We start from the raw sequence: 16,689 nt of genomic DNA, 5'->3' as shown, positions 1-16,689 counted from the left end.
AGTGTACTGGAGTTAACACTGTAGTACACTGGAGTTAACACTGTAGTGTACTGGAGTTAACAGTGTAGTGTACTGGAGTTAACAGTGTAGTGTACTGGAGTTAACACTGTAGTACACTGGAGTTAACACTGTAGTGTACTGGAGTTAACGTTGTAGTGTACTGGAGTTAACGTTGTAGTGTACTGGAGTTAACACTGTAGTACACTGGAGTTAACACTGTAGTACACTGGAGTTAACACTGTAGTACGCTGGAGTTAACATTGAAGTGTACCGGAGTTAACACTGTAGTACACTGGAGTTAACACTGTAGTGTACTGGAGTTAACACTGTAGTACACTGGAGTTAACATTGTAGTACACTGGAGTTAACACTGTAGTGTAGTGGAGTTAACATTGTAGTGTACTGGAGTTAACGTTGTAGTGTACTGGAGTTAACGTTGTAGAGCACTGGAGTTAACGTTGTAGTTCACTGGAGTTAACACTGTAGTACACTGGAGTTAACACTGTAGTACACTGGAGTTACCAATGTAGTACACTGGAGTTAACACTGTAGTACACTGTAGTTAACACTGTAGTACACTGTAGTTAACACTGTAGTACACTGGAGTTAACACTGTAGTACACTGGAGTTAACACTGTAGTGTACTGGAGTTAACACTGTAGTGTACTGGAGTTAACATTGTAGTACACTGAGTTAACACTGTAGTACACAGGAGTTAACACTGTAGTGTACTGGAGTTAACACTGTAGTGTACTGGAGTTAACACTGTAGTGTACTGGAGTTAACACTGTAGTGTACTAGAGTTAACATTGTAGTGTACTGGAGTTAACACTGTAGTACACTGGAGTTAACACTGTAGTGTACTGGAGTTAACACTGTAGTGTACTGGAGTTAACACTGTAGTACACTGGAGTTAACACTGTAGTACACTGGAGTTAACACTGTAGTGTACTGGAGTTAACACTGTAGTGTACTGGAGTTAACATTGTAGTACACTGAGTTAACACTGTAGTACACAGGAGTTAACACTGTAGTGTACTGGAGTTAACACTGTAGTGTACTGGAGTTAACACTGTAGTGTACTGGAGTTAACACTGTAGTGTACTAGAGTTAACATTGTAGTGTACTGGAGTTAACACTGTAGTACACTGGAGTTAACACTGTAGTGTACTGGAGTTAACACTGTAGTGTACTGGAGTTAACACTGTAGTGTACTGGAGTTAACACTGTAGTACACTGGAGTTAACACTGTAGTACACTGGAGTTAACACTGTAGTGTACTGGAGTTAACATTGTAGTGTACTGGAGTTAACATTGTAGTTTACTGGAATTAACACTGTAGTTCACTGTGGTTAATGCTGTAGTGGACTGAAGTTCACATTGTAGGGATGGAGTGCACTTCAATATTTAGTCTTGTCCCCATGCCACTGTTTGTCTTTAAGTTGCTTACACCATTTATGCTACGAGAACGCAGTCACAAACAAATATTTTCAAATTGCACTATTCGAATGAACTTTAAAATTGTAATAATATCTTTATTTAACAATAAAACGCTTGGTAGATTGTATTTATTGGCAAGATCAATGCAATCTGGGTGACAGATAAATAGAATGACGCCCGTTATCTGTCACCCAGATTGCATTGATCTTGACAATAAATACAATATAACAAGCGTTTAATTGTTATATTTACATTAAAATATGTTAAACTTCACTTTCTCTTTGCTAAATCTGGGGTTTAAGTTCAGCTATTTCCCTGTTTGTTCAATTGAAAGAACGGCACATGTGAAATCGATTTCATTGTAGTGCTTGGTTTGCATTCAAATACATGTGTAATACAAAGCCTCGACGTGACCGTGATCAACAAAGCATCAAAATGACGTCATATTTACGCGATTGTTCTAAGTCAAAAACCTTGCTAGGTTTGATTCACCCGCAACGCATTGACAAACATTTTTTTGACGCTGACGGAAGTGACGTCATGTGATCTGGGCTGCATTTATACGGTGATCAATACCATCTGGTTTAACACAGGAGTGATGGGAGACTGTCACACAGAATGTAAATATTTGTTAGTGAAAGCAGCTACAAGTTGAGGACGTCAAGATTCAACTTCTTCAGTTAAACGACTTCTTGTCAATACATAAAGTCCAAGAAACCTTATATTGGGCCTGCAGCATCCTGGAATGAAGGATTGCCAAGTTTGTTCAAACTAATGACTTTGACCTACGCTCAAGGTCACAGAGGTAAAACATATCAAAATCTTAAAATAATTTCTTCACAATAACCCCTAGAGAACTGACATTAGAACTAACATGATGGAGGCGAAAGGCTACCAAGTTTGTTCATATAAACGACCTTGGCCTACATACATAATTTTGATGAAAAAAGTGCCATTCTTGGTTGCATAAGAAGTTGCTCATTTTAATTTTTGGGGGGAAATGCCACTCTTTTTAGGCATTTGAACTTTGAAAAAGCAAAATGAGCAATGAGTCAATTAGCAAAAAAATTAAGTGCTTTAACAACTTATAAAAAAGAGAAAGAAATCAAAGAAACAAACAAAAGGAATAAGTTTGAATGGCCCTTAATTATCAGCCAACTTACATGTAAGTATTAGTTAAGTTAATCGTTATTTAAATCTTTAAATCTTCAACCAATGTTCATCTTATTTGTTTTTAAAGGAATAACATTCCAGGTATCCACTATAACGTCATTATTTTTGTCCTATGTTATTTCTCAATATTTTTGTGGTGACATGGTTCATACAAATTAAGTTGAAAGGTTTGATCATAAAGAAATAAAGAGTACTAGTATTGAACCCTTCGCAACACCAATTTTTTTCTTTTCAATATTGAAAATTGCACATTGACAGCTTGCAAGATTTTTGATAGACATGTTTTTAAAACCTTTGTTGATAGTTCAGACAAGCCACAGGGGTATGTGTAGTCTTATATAAAATATAGCCAGAAATACCTATATAAAGTCTTCGTTATTGAGAAGAAGTTGTTTGAAGATTTTAGCCTATTTGACCCATGTGAATTTGAATGTAGGTCAAAAATGTAGGTCAATGTCATTCATTTGAACAAACTTGGTAGCCCTTCATCCCAGCATGCTACAAGCCAAATATCAAGTCCCTGGGCCTCTTGGTTATTGAGAAGAAGTTGTTCTAAGATTTTAGCCTATTTGACCCATGTCACCTTGAATGTAGGTCACGGTCATTCATTTGAACAAACTTGGTAGCCCTTCACCCCAGCATGCTACAGGCCCAATATCAAGTCCCTGGGCCTCTTGGTTATTGAGAAGAAGTTGCTTTAAGATTTTAGCCTATTTGACCTATGTCACCTTAAATGTAGGTCAAGGTCATTCATTTGAACAAACTTGGTAGCCTTTCACCCCAGTATGCTACAGGCCACATATCAAGTCCCTGGGCCTCTTGGTTATTAAGAAGAAATTGTTTTAAGAGTTTAGCCTATTCGACCCATGTGACCTTGAATGTATATCAAGGTCATTCATTTGAACAAATTTGATAGCCCTTCACCCCAGCATGCTTCAGGCCCAATATCAAGTCCCTGGGCTTCTTGGTTATTGAGAAGAAGTTGCTTTAAGATTTTAGCCTATTTGACCCATGTCACCTTGAATGTATATCAAGGTCATTCATTTGAACAAACTTGATAGCCCTTCACCCCAGCATGCTACAGGCCCAATATCAAGTCCCTGGGCTTCTTGGTTATTGAGAAGACGTTGTTTGATGATTTTAGCCTATTTGACCCTTGTGACCTTGAATGTATATCAAGGTCATTCATTTGAACAAACTTCGTAGCCCTTCACCCCAGCATGATACAGGCCCAATATCAAGTCCCTGGGCCTCTTGGTTATTGAGAAGAAGTTGCTTTGAGATTTTAGCCTATTTGACCTATGTCACCTTAAAAGTAGGTCAATGTCATTCATTTGAACAAACTTGGTAGCCCTTCACCCCAGCATGCTACAGGCCACATATCAAGTCCCTGGGCCTCTTGGTTATTGAGAAAAAGTTGCTTTAAGATTTTAGCCTATTTGACCTATGTCACCTTAAATGTAGGTCAAGGTCATTCATTTGAACAAACTTGGTAGCCCTTCACCATAGTATGCTACAGGCCACATATCAAGTCCCTGGGCCTCTTGTTATTGAGAAGAAGTTGTTGATGATTTTAGCCTATTTGATCCATGTGACTTTGAATGTAGATCAAGGTCATTCATTTGAACAAACTTGGTAGACCTTTACCCCAGCATGCTACAGGCCAAGTATCAAGTCCCTGGATCTCTTCGTTATTGAGAAGAAGTTGTCAAAAGGAAAAAGTTGACACCTGACGGCTGGCCAGATGGATGGACGGACGCTGTGACACCGAATAAGCCCACTTGTCCTTCAGGCAGGTGAACTAATAACAATATTAATGGATACACTGTACAGTAAACTCATACTGACTTATTAGCAAGAATTGGTATCTTGTCAGCATACACAATCTTCATCATTATGACCAATTCCCTAGATAATTCAGTATGGTAACAAGCATATGAATGAAAAACTTATCAATATCTTCTGTGATAAATTTAAAACACCAGCCATATTTAGATGGAAAACTAAAACACATATTACTTGTTCTTTGTTGAATTTATTCATGCTACCACACATCTTATTATGTATAATTTTATAAAAAACATTGGCATAGCAACTTGACATTTAATATCGCACAGACACCTGTAATGTGCATTTCTTGTTAAATGTCAAGTTTACTATATGTACATTGTACGGTGATTATTTTACCACATCTGCAAGCTTTAAAACCTCATTCTGTGATAAAATATAACATCTTAAAAAACATCAACAATACTCTTCTTATAACGTTGGGAACAACATTCACATTTTTATATTTAAGATCACATTAACACAACTTCACATTTTTATATTTAAGATCACATTAACACAACTTCACATTTTTATATTTAAGATCACATTAACACAACTTCACATTTTTATATTTAAGATCACATTAACACAACTTCACATTTTTATATTTAAGATCACATTAACACAACTTCACATTTTCATAATGGGTAGTATAATGAACATGTACTTATACATTTAATCATTTAAACTATAGTGAATTTTATCATTCACAAAACTATTTTTTTCCATAAACGAAAAAGTTTTGTGACATTTTTTCCTCTGTATGTATGTATATATATACGATACCTATAAATAAATGTGCAAATGATTTTGCTGGTTAATAAATGTAATTGTTGTTACAACCATTTATTGGTACCGATTGTTGGACCATTTAAAAAAAATTTCTTCAATCCAGAAAAAACAATTATCATCTTGTACCTGAATTTACATGGAAGTGTCGAATACAGTACTTAAATATGCCAACAGATATGGAAGCATGTTGTATGTAACTTAGCATATGCAATCGGAGCAAATTCAAGGCATATAATATGCTGATGTCATTTACATTTTCTTCATATCTTTCTAAATAGTTCTGTACATGTACACTGTTGCCCACCAATACTACAGAGATATCTGCCCGTAATAGGTATACCAACAAATTGTAACTCGGGTACTTGGTATGGGAAACCTGAAAATTATTGTAAACCGATAAAGTCTGGGTCCTCAGGACATCCCATCGGAACTCAGTTACACAAACCAGAGACTATCAAGATTTTAATGGTCTGTCTTGCACCAACAGCAGTAAAACTGTGTCTTAAAGCAATGTTGTAATTTAAAAATCTAAATTACGTTCCATTACATATATGTTCAACATGTATATGGTAGAATTCTTCCTACAGGTATTAAGTGTAGTTTATGCTCACATATGCCAACTCAGGAAGAGAGGACATGTTGACATTTTGGACGTTTGGTTTATTTTGTTTAACATCTCATTAACATTAAGGTAGTGACAGGTTTTTGAGGTGGAGGAAAGCTGGAGTACCCGGGGAAAAACCACCGGCCTACGATCAATACCAGGCAACATTTTGGACAATAAAATTGCTAGTCCACCGACCTGTATCAGACATCACGAAGGATTAATTGCAAACTGTCTCAACAATTACATACATACATGTTTTAGAGACAACTTTTTTCTATTTAACCAGAGGCGTCTGCTTATGGTTAGTATTTATAGAATGAAATATTAGCCCATACTCTTACTGAAATCGACAAGGTGTCACACTTGAAGATCAGACGATGCATTGACGTTCCATTGTTGATGTGTTGTTCACTATCCCAACTCAATTTTCTCATCTTTAAATCATTGTCACACAACAAAATAATAACATGCATAGACATTTCAGGATTCTAAACCAAGGTATGTTACTTAAGTTTGTCAGCATTTGATAATTAAGCTAGATTGAACTTCAAAGTGAATCGAATCTCATCCCTCTATTCTGACTTTTCGAGAGTTACACCTTGTTAATATAGTAAGAGTATGGGCCAATATATTTATTTTTTTCTATAAATACTAACCAGAAGCAGATGTCTGTGATTTAAAACCAAAAAAATTAAATTTCAATCTTAAAAACCTTTTTTCGAATCAATATTGGAACTATTTTTTCAAATGTCACCAATATTTGGGACCTTTTGCGAATCAATATATATTGGAACTCTTTTTTCAAATGTCACCAATATTTGATCCACTAACTCCCCACATGACCAGAATCCCTGATTTGGTTTGTTTGGTTTATTTTGTTTAACGTCCTATTAACAGCTAAGGTCATTTAAGGACGGCTCCCGTGCGTGCGACATGCATGCGTGTGGTGAGTGCGTATGTGTGTTTTGGAAGGCTGCGGTATGTTTGTGTTAAGTCTCCTTGTGATAGGCCGGAACTTTTGCCGATTTATAGTGCTACCTCACTGAAGCATACTGCCGAAGACACCCAGCAGCACACCCCACCCGGTCACATTATACTGACAACCGGCGAACCAGTCGTCCCACTCCTAATATGCTGAGCGCTAAGCAAGAGCAGCAACTACCATTTTTAAAGACTCTGGTATGTCTCGGCCAGGGGACAGAACCCAAAGCCTTCCTCACAGGGGCGAACGCTCAACTGAAGACCAAAAGTGTGGCATTGTCAAGGGAGACATTAGGAAGAAGAAAGTTGTTCAGTAAGAAGAGAAAAGATAAGATCCCAAATTTAGTCGCCTCTTAAGATCATGCAATGGGGGCAGCAGGTACAATTCTTACACCCTACCTGCAGGACAGCCAGAATCCCTGAACTTTGCATTTTATAGCTTACATGTATATGTGTACGAATCTATAAAATTATGTGACCGATATATTTCACTCTTTCGGGCTTTACCGACATGTAGTCCTACAGAAGGTTTAATAGATGGATATGGCATCGTCTGGGAAAGAAAAATAGAAAAAAGTCATTCTAGCTTGTACAGTTTCTGCAATTTGAAACGCTTCCCTTCTAAGAAATACACCCGTTTCCATGGGCCTCTGGCACTGGGTTCTTGAATTTTTACTGGCACAAGAAACTTGCATTCCACATGATTTAACTTTGTTCCAAGTCTGGCCAACTGGAAGACTATCATATCTTCGTAACCGTTGCTGTAAAAATAAAATGTTATTCATATTCAGATTCTTTATTTCCTTGTACATGTTTTTCTGCGACACATCAGAGAGACATTACAAAACAATACAATGTAATATATTATAACATAATTCACAATTACAAAGTATATGGCCATTATGCTTGATATACACAAGTATGTACATTTTTGTATAATACGTACACTTTAGTATTACATGTACTATATATTACAAAAAAAAATAAAGTAAAATATAATCTTATATTAAAACACATACAGTTGTTTATCTTAGTCAAAAATTGTACTAGTGATCATATGGCATGTTAAAAAGTACCAAATAAATGACTTGATGACAAAACCTATTTCAGGTAAAATGAAACAAAAAACAAATGATATGTATGTTTCAACCAAATCAGTGTTGATATGTGTCTATAAGCCCCGTCGTTATGTGAAGTTTTGTGCACTTGCTCCATTTCATTTTCGGATTTTACTTAGCTAGATGTCTACACATCGTCCGGACAGAATGAACGTTTTAATTAATAAATGACGGTAAGAAAAATATTTACTATTTGGTTTAACTTATTCAAATTATTAAGACTTATATACACATTAGTTTTGTCAGAATTTGAAGCGTCAAATTGACACACATCAGGTTGCTGTGTCAATGATCAGAGGTACTTGGGCCATGCGGGAGAAAACTGGAGAATTTAATAAAATTTGGGACCTGCACGTGTTATTAATTTCAAACCGGAGAATTTGATTTTTGTATTGAATATTCAGGAGTCTCCAGTCCAATGCGGGAAAATTGACAGGTATGCAAGTAATACAAAATAATTTGGTACTGTACTCTCTGTTCACGTGTTTGCTGCGTGGTTATAGGTTTATCGGGCACCTGACATTTTTAACAAATAACTGGCCTAGAAATAATCTAGGCATAAAAAATCAGTAACTTTTGGTGAATTAACCGAGTAAAGAGTATTCATTCTTAACAGATAAATATTTCAACTATATTTTTTATAAGTACTGAAATCTGAATTATGAATCTCAAATTTTGTTGTGAATTTTTGAGAATTACGAGACTGATATGTTGACTCTGTTGAGTGACGTCAGACGCTAAAGGCGAACCTGACGCCATAGTGTTTTTTATTACAAATGGGACGTGGCTTTACATGATTGATAATGTTCTATCACAGATTAGAACATGGTCCATATCCAATCAAAACACGCTTTGCAAACGAATCGTGTTAGAATGGTAAATAGAACCATTTATTTAATTGTCTGTATAATTTAAATTGATGATGTTGATGTTTTTGTGTTGAGTGGATATTTTGTATCAATGCAATAGGAAAAATATTAAATTATAAAAAAAACACTTTAAAATTATTTTTTTTTATGTTTACAGATTTTAATCAAAGTACTGGAAGTACTGTAAACGAACATTATTGTTTAATGCAAAATCAGTAATCTTCTAAGTTTAAAGTCGATAAATTTACTGATATTGGTTTAGGAATTAATTGCAAATTATTTGAAATGTTTGCAGCTGTTCTGATATGATTGAACACATGCATATTTCTGTAAGGTCCTGATTGAAATTGGAAGTTTATTGATCTATCTTGGATGGATGAAAATAAAATATGTCTTCTTTCTTTCGGGAAGCCATCATCAGTTATAATACAGCCAGGACTCTGTGACCTTATTGATGCCAACTTCTAATATGCACTAAATTTAGGCTAGTTCCATCGTTAGTTAAGCATATTTCAACTTAATATGATGAAACACACATAAAGAACTACTGAAAACCAAAACCAGAGCTGCTAATCAAGGCCCAGATTAGGAATGTATCCTATTGAAACTGTACTCAAGCATGTATGGTACTTCAAAACAAAAAACTTGACTCCTTTTGTTCAGGAATCATTTGATGTTAATAAATCTTTATATGAGAAGATATACTTCTGGTATAATTACAGCATTGTACACAATGTGATAAAGAATAACAACCATATAAAGACTATCTTCATCAAATAATTCAGCAAACAGGAAAAGAAAACTTCAAGCTTCATTTTCAACTTCAAACTGATAAAGGTTACAGTCCATTCGATGGGATGACACATTCCCTATTTATTGTCCCTTTCCAATGTTGACCATCCAATCATAGTGAACCACACAGTTCAGAAATGTAATTGCACAAATCACATCCTTTATGTGGAGAGAACAGTTTTCGGGGTGTTATAAGATTCCATAACTGTATGCAAATTTGTGAATCATTCCATATCTATATCTATATATATACCGTTCGTGTATATATTTACACATATCAAAATTGGAATGACACAGGAGATTTGCAAGTTTAAGTTCACCATCAGTCATGGGAGGTTTACGTAAAATGTTATATTTACCGGGGTAATTAGTAATTTTGATTATATATTTATCAAGCTCTATTCTGTACTTTCTACCAGTGCTTATATTAGAGAATGGACACAATTATATGTTCTCCAATGTCAAAATTAATCATATGTAAAATATTAGGGGTTTATTTGACCGAGACGTATTTAATTTTTTTGTAATCATTCGCCATTCGAGGCCTGATTGCCGTCATATTTGAATTACCAAAATGGACCTGAAATCAATATTTTAAAAAAGAGAATGATCTGTGACTTGAATATTTCATAAAAATAATTTAATACATCGTTTATTCACTTCATTCAGATCTTCAGACACCACATAATTTGTGAAGTCATATATAGAAATATATGAACCATTTTGTTATTGATTAATAGTTCACACAAGTAAGCACTAGATGTAAGCAGTAAGTATATGTACCGCTATCTACTGGCATGACTTTGAGTACAGTAGACCACTCGCTTTGTGGATATTGACAGGATAACATATATTTACATACTAATTCAATTTTAGAATTGTAACTGAAATCTTGTAACAGCATGGCACAAATATTGAAAAAATATTTAAGGTACGTAAATATTAACTCATTTGCTTGACTTAAATTTTCAGTTTATCAATTCATCGATTACTCTGTGTTTGAAGTATGGTGTAGTGAGAATTTCAAGTCTTGATTATGACTTGATGAAAATTCTAAATTAACAAATTATTAAAATGAATTTGTTTGAAAAATAACACAAGTTCCACAGCAATATTATATAGAGTATCAATCACAATATATCAGAAGTTATCAAACTACAGATAACAATTAACGAATGAATATCAAATTAAGTGAATATCACAAGTATTTTTGCATTTGTTTTTAGATAATCCGGATTTCCGTCTTTAAAAAAAAAATACCTAGTAGACGTAGTGCATAGTAAACGTAGCCATGTAACAGCTGCTTTTAATCAGACATAACTTAACATGAACTTAACACCGTCACAGAAGTTCGTCGCAATCGAAAATTTGGTCGTGAATTCGGTATTTTGCAAATTATTTCAAAATACTTTCAGGTAAAAGAAAAAAAAAATTCTCGTAAAAATATCGATTTTGGGTCGACTATCGGCCATTTCGGTAATTCAACTCTAACGACAATCGGGCCGCGATTCGCAAATGAATGGTTAATTTAAAATTCGGTCAAATAAACCTCTAATATTTTATATATGATACAATCAGGCATTGCAGAACATATATTTTGGTCAATCCTCTGAAAATAATGCCAATTTATATTATAATTAAGCCCGATTTTTCTTCGTTTCGGTATTTCCAAGTCTGCTTCACGTGTGGTCCGTTTCAGTAAATATTCTCGTCTTTGCCGAAATAAAAACAAGCTATATAATTGTTCATTTTAAACATGACAACAACTGCCAACCACACGTAACCAAAAATGTTATTGTTGATATCATCTGAATATTGCCGTAGTTATCTGTCACTTCGATTGTAAACCCCATGCCAAAGTGAAGGAAGAATCGACCAATCAAATTGGTTTATTTTTGATTTCCGTAAATCTTGCAGTTACCTCCCTTACAACAGTAAATACGTTCCAAGTATCGCCTACAACAAGCAATCCCGTGCACATAGCAAGATATTATCATTTGCATTTGATTTATTGGGTCATTTTCGTCAAAGGAAAATGGTATATGGAAATCGATGACAATTTTAACGCTATGACCAGTCGCCCTGACCACAAATGCCACCTAATTGTAAGCCTATACATATGTACAGTTCTTTCTCGCAAACACGTACAGTAACTACAGTATAGTATGATACAATGTATCGTCTCTATGCCGTCATTGATATATTTCTTTCTCTAAATTATAGAAATACACACCTAGTTGATAATGATGTAACATTCTAGAATATATATATTACACATTTAAGTAAATCGCGGACAAATTTGCAGACCTATGTTATAATGTCAGCCGTTTTGGAAAGAACACAGAAGAGCAAAACTTTCTAAACATCCGGAGACGAATGCGCCTGCGCAATAGTTGTTTATATAAATATATTAACCTGGAGTTATTCGCAAAGTTCAGGTTCATTTAGTCTTCTCATTTCGCTAGCGTTATGCATTTCTCAAATCGTATGCATCTTGAAAACACCTACTGAATACATTTCAACCTTTTCGGTAAAACTACTATATAAAACGAAGATGTTTTTGCAAGTAAATTATTTGAAGCGTAAGGCAATGGGGGCAGCCATATTTCATTGAAACTGACAGTAGATGGCGTATTGGTGAATGTGGCTACCATATATGGTTATATTTCTCAGTCCAGTTCTTGATCACAATAACCGAACATTAATGTTCGTTTAAAAATCAATACCCATCTCTTCATGGAATTTTTCTTATTCTTAATTAATACTCACAACTACGTTTGCATGGGAGCATCAGGCCCAACACATTTGTCAAGTCTGAATGGTTCTGTCTGTGTGGCAATGTGGCACTGATCGGATCTGTAGACAGTCGTAGGCGTGGTAGTGGCAGTTTCTTCATTCATGTCCGATAAGACAGGGATATATATTATCTGTCCCTGGTTGAGAGTAATGTCTTCATAATTGTGAAGGTCAATAACCTCTGATAAAACCTAAAACAAAAGTGAAACACATAGTTGGCTAAGCATGTTATATATCAAGCTTATACCCAATTTTAAGCACTACTGATCATGCAGTAGGACTAAAAGCAAAACTTCAGAGGTGTGCAGCAATATGGCCTCAGACCACAATTATACTTCCGGGTCGTTGTACACGAATGTAGTACATATTGAAATTTCAGGACTGTTGCTAAATATTTTTTCCTGACTTATATTTAGCTGTTACAGATATGGACATAATTTTAGCATAGATTTATAGTGCAATATTTAATCTAGTGGCAGAATTTTGTTTTGACACCATTTCCATGTTTGTTTGTGAGGCAGGACACGGGGAGTTATAAGGCTTGAGTAGTAATATTTTGTGATTTTCCGGATTTTCCTACAATATAGTAGGGTGGTTACACTTAAATATAAATAACTTTGTTAAATGCCGGTCATGGGGTACTTTCCAGCTCACGGTATGTTCAGCTTGAATAGTTCTACACGTGATGTGAAAGCCAGATTTTTTGCAAACTTCTGAAATATTTTAATTTCGATTTTTCTTTGGTAGAACAAAGAGGGAAATTAATTGTGGTCTGAGGCCTGCATAGAAAACACCTTTCCGATGTAAACATTCGCGCGTGGACCTTAAATTAGAAACATCGCGAACTTTTAACATTTCCTGTGCAGTTGTGTGTATTTTACCTATATGCAGACGACATTTCACGTACTTTCTGTGAGTTTTTAATTAATGACAGCTTCATTTTAGTAACTACACCCCCAATACACCTCGTTTCGATGATCGTTTCTATTGCGGATCCTTGTCTCTGATCACACTGGACATGTTTGTCGAGAAAACATGTTGGTATTTGTGTTTGCTACACATTTCTAGTATACGCTTTGAGGTTACTTTAAAGTTTCAGATGTGTGCTAGCACTGTTTATGAAGATAAACGGTTTTGTGCTATATTTTGGTATAACTTTTAGGGTAAAAACCGTAATACTGTTAACCGCAGTTTTGCTCATTTCACTATTTACATGTACTGTACAAATTCAGGGGCTATATTTTCCAATAGTACATAGTGTGCTGACATGTTAAATGACTGGCCACATAGCAAATGTAGATTATTTTGTAAAATTGTGATTAAAAAATCATGATAATTATTTGAATTAATCACAAAATCTTCTAAAATTTCACATTTTCTGTCAAAAATCTTTTCTACATGCAACAAAGCAGGTGCTGTTGTTATAAGCTGGGCATAAAGTGTAATGTATGTATCTTGTGATGTACTGTAGTGGTTTAAATTAATTTTAATTCAAAATTTGAAAGAAAACAACACAATATTGTTCCCCCCTCCCAAATATTTGAATTTCACTCAATGTGATATAGTGTATACATTCTAATTCACAATATTTCAACACATTTTTCTCAGAACAGGTTTTTCCTTTATTATTTCCTTCGTTCTATGTAAGCGAATGGTTTAAATATGTTTTTTGGCATTTTAAACACAGATCATTGAAAATTTGGTATTCATGCAAAAACAGATGATAGGATTTTGCCCTGTCCAAGGACATGGTCTCTCAGAAGGACACATAATGTAGATATACAGTGAAATTTTACATCAGACTTGTGAAACTTTAATTGATAATTAAACATTTCCTCTGTCACAAAGGGAATTTGTTCAATTGTGACCTTTGTTTTATAGTATTCATGAGTTTAAATAGGTTCAAAGTTTGTCCGTCACGCCACTCCAGATTTGGGTCTGAAAATTAGTCAAGTATGAGGCATACCTATGCACATTAAACTCACTGTAATTTCCATACTTGTGCAAATATATTAATTGTCTTTGCATATTTGAGTACAGCTTTAGTATCACTTTATATAATTGAAGTAATGATTTTAGAAAAATGAATTTAACTTCACATTTTAAGCATTTAAATGAAATTTTTCCTTAAAAAATTGTAAAATCCCATTTTAATTTTCAAAAAAATCATTGAAAACTTGAATTTATGCCAAAAATTTAAACGGTGAGATGTTGTGTAACTACCCAGAATTACTTAACATGAAAATTCAGTCACATTACTTGGTGCTAGTACAAGTTATGCTCTCTTTAATACTCTGAGGTAGACTTCCAGAACAGTGTACCCCCAGGGGACCCTTTACCACTAATTACCTGATTACTACTAAGTGACCCCCAAGTGTGTCTATGTAAATATTATCTTTAAAAACTGGTCTTTCAGAATGCAAAAAGTTAGACAGGCTGAGACATCAAATGAAAAAGTTATTCACTAATATATACAAAAATCTTTTTTAAATCTTGAATTTTCAAGTTTTTCTTAATTAACATGTTATAACATCTTCATTTTTTTCAAGAGCATAATAAAAATATGACACAAGTTAGTCTGCTGAATGTGTGTTATTGTCATAAATTCATTGCAACTATTCCATCAACATTGTGTGCAAAACAGGAAAGTTTGCATGGTGACCCTGCTCAGTTAGTGAAAATTGGCCCCTGGCCAGGGGTAGGGGTAGTAAAATGACCATAGAATTTTTATTTTTGAACAGAATAACTTCAAATTTGATTTTAAACTTAATCAATAACATACAATACTGTATACTTAATGAAAATTTTATTTTTCAACATTTGACATATATACAGGCCTCAGACCACAATTATACTTCCGGGTCGTTGTACACGAATGTAGTACATATTGAAATTTCAGGACTGTTGCTAAATATTTTTTCCTGACTTAGCTGTTACAGATATGGACATAATTTTAGCATAGATTTATAGTGCAATATTTAATCTAGTGGCAGAATTTTGTTTTGACACCATTTCCATGTTTGTTTGTGAGGCAGGACACAGGGAGTTATAAGGCTTGAGTAGTAATATTTTGTGATTTTCCTACAATATAGTAGGGTGGTTACACTTAAATATAAATAACTTTGTTAAATGCCGGTCATGGGGTACTTTCCAGCTCACGGTATGTTCAGCTTGAATAGTTCTACACGTGATGTGAAAGCCAGATTTTTTGCAAACTTCTGAAATATTTTAATTTCGATTTTTCTTTGGTAGAACAAAGAGGGAAATTAATTGTGGTCTGAGGCCATATTGTTTTTTAACCAACCCCCCCCCCCCCCCCCCCCCCCTCCCCCCAACACACACAAAGTGCGTTCATACATAAATGCTTGCATGACTTGGAGCCCGGGGCACTGATACAATTACTAAGTATGCTAGTTTAAAATTTTAAAACATTATGTAATAATTAGGCTATTCGGCCTAATTAGCTATTTAAACAGTGAGCTTACCTGACTGCCCTCCACTTGAGGCTCCAGTCTTTGTTTCTTTGGAACGCCATGCTCTTCACTATATGTTCTCTTCCTGTTTTGAGGTGTACAGGAATTGAAAATGGTTGGAATCGCTCCGGGTTTCAGTCGGAGACTTTTTGGCTGAAACCCGATCGACGCCATCAGCCGCGGATCCCTCTGAAAACACTCCGGTTCGAAGTGGTACTGACACAATCTTGCGTGTATCGATGGATAAAATCCGTTTCTTTTCAGTTGTTCCGTCCATTCTGTCCTCAACTTCTTATCTTTCGGAAACAAAAACATGCTGACTTTCTTGCCAACATTGGAGCTGTTTGTGCAGTTCGGTGCCGCGCAATGTACCATGTTTGTTTACGTGGGTCTCAAATTGCGTCACAACCAAAGGGAGATAACTGCGTGCAGACGCTATGATTTCTCCGACATTCAAAAATGTGTCGTTTTTTAAATGACGAATTTTGCTTATTTTTTTATCCATGTTAATCGTGATTTTATTAAGGATTATTAATATTTTTACATAAATTTGGCCTAATATTTATGTGTTATGATAGTTATTCACCTTTAACAATGTGCGTGAGGCGCTTCTCCTTATTAAAGGGAGGCAACTCGTGTTGACGTGTGTGACTAGATTTTAGTTCCCAATAATATACTGTACAGTAACTTATACAAATGTTAATATCCTCGGACGTGAATATAATATTGGAGGGTGGATATACTGTATATCTTTCATTGTTTAGTTTTAGTTTTTGTTTTATTGTGTAACGTCCTATCAACAGCTGGTGGATTTGCTA

At 34.9% G+C, this 16,689-nt stretch overlaps 1 protein-coding gene across 1 annotated transcript; it reads right to left on the bottom strand.

Moving 5' to 3' along the window:
* Positions 1-7,133: 7,133 nt before the first annotated feature.
* LOC117345288 (THAP domain-containing protein 1-like) lies at positions 7,134-16,296 on the bottom strand. The gene is made up of 3 exons (XM_033908347.1): positions 15,884-16,296; positions 12,372-12,589; positions 7,134-7,584 (listed from the first exon to the last, which is right to left on the bottom strand). Exons 1-2 carry the CDS (start codon positions 16,244-16,246, stop codon positions 12,374-12,376), a joined length of 579 nt encoding a protein of 192 aa, XP_033764238.1. The 5' UTR covers positions 16,247-16,296; the 3' UTR covers positions 7,134-7,584; positions 12,372-12,373.
* Between the last annotated feature and the right edge of the window lie 393 nt (positions 16,297-16,689).

Source organism: Pecten maximus, chromosome 16 (assembly GCF_902652985.1).
Source record: "Pecten maximus chromosome 16, xPecMax1.1, whole genome shotgun sequence".
Taxonomy (NCBI): Eukaryota; Metazoa; Mollusca; class Bivalvia; order Pectinida; family Pectinidae; genus Pecten; species Pecten maximus.
This window is presented reverse-complemented; position numbering and strand designations above follow the sequence as displayed.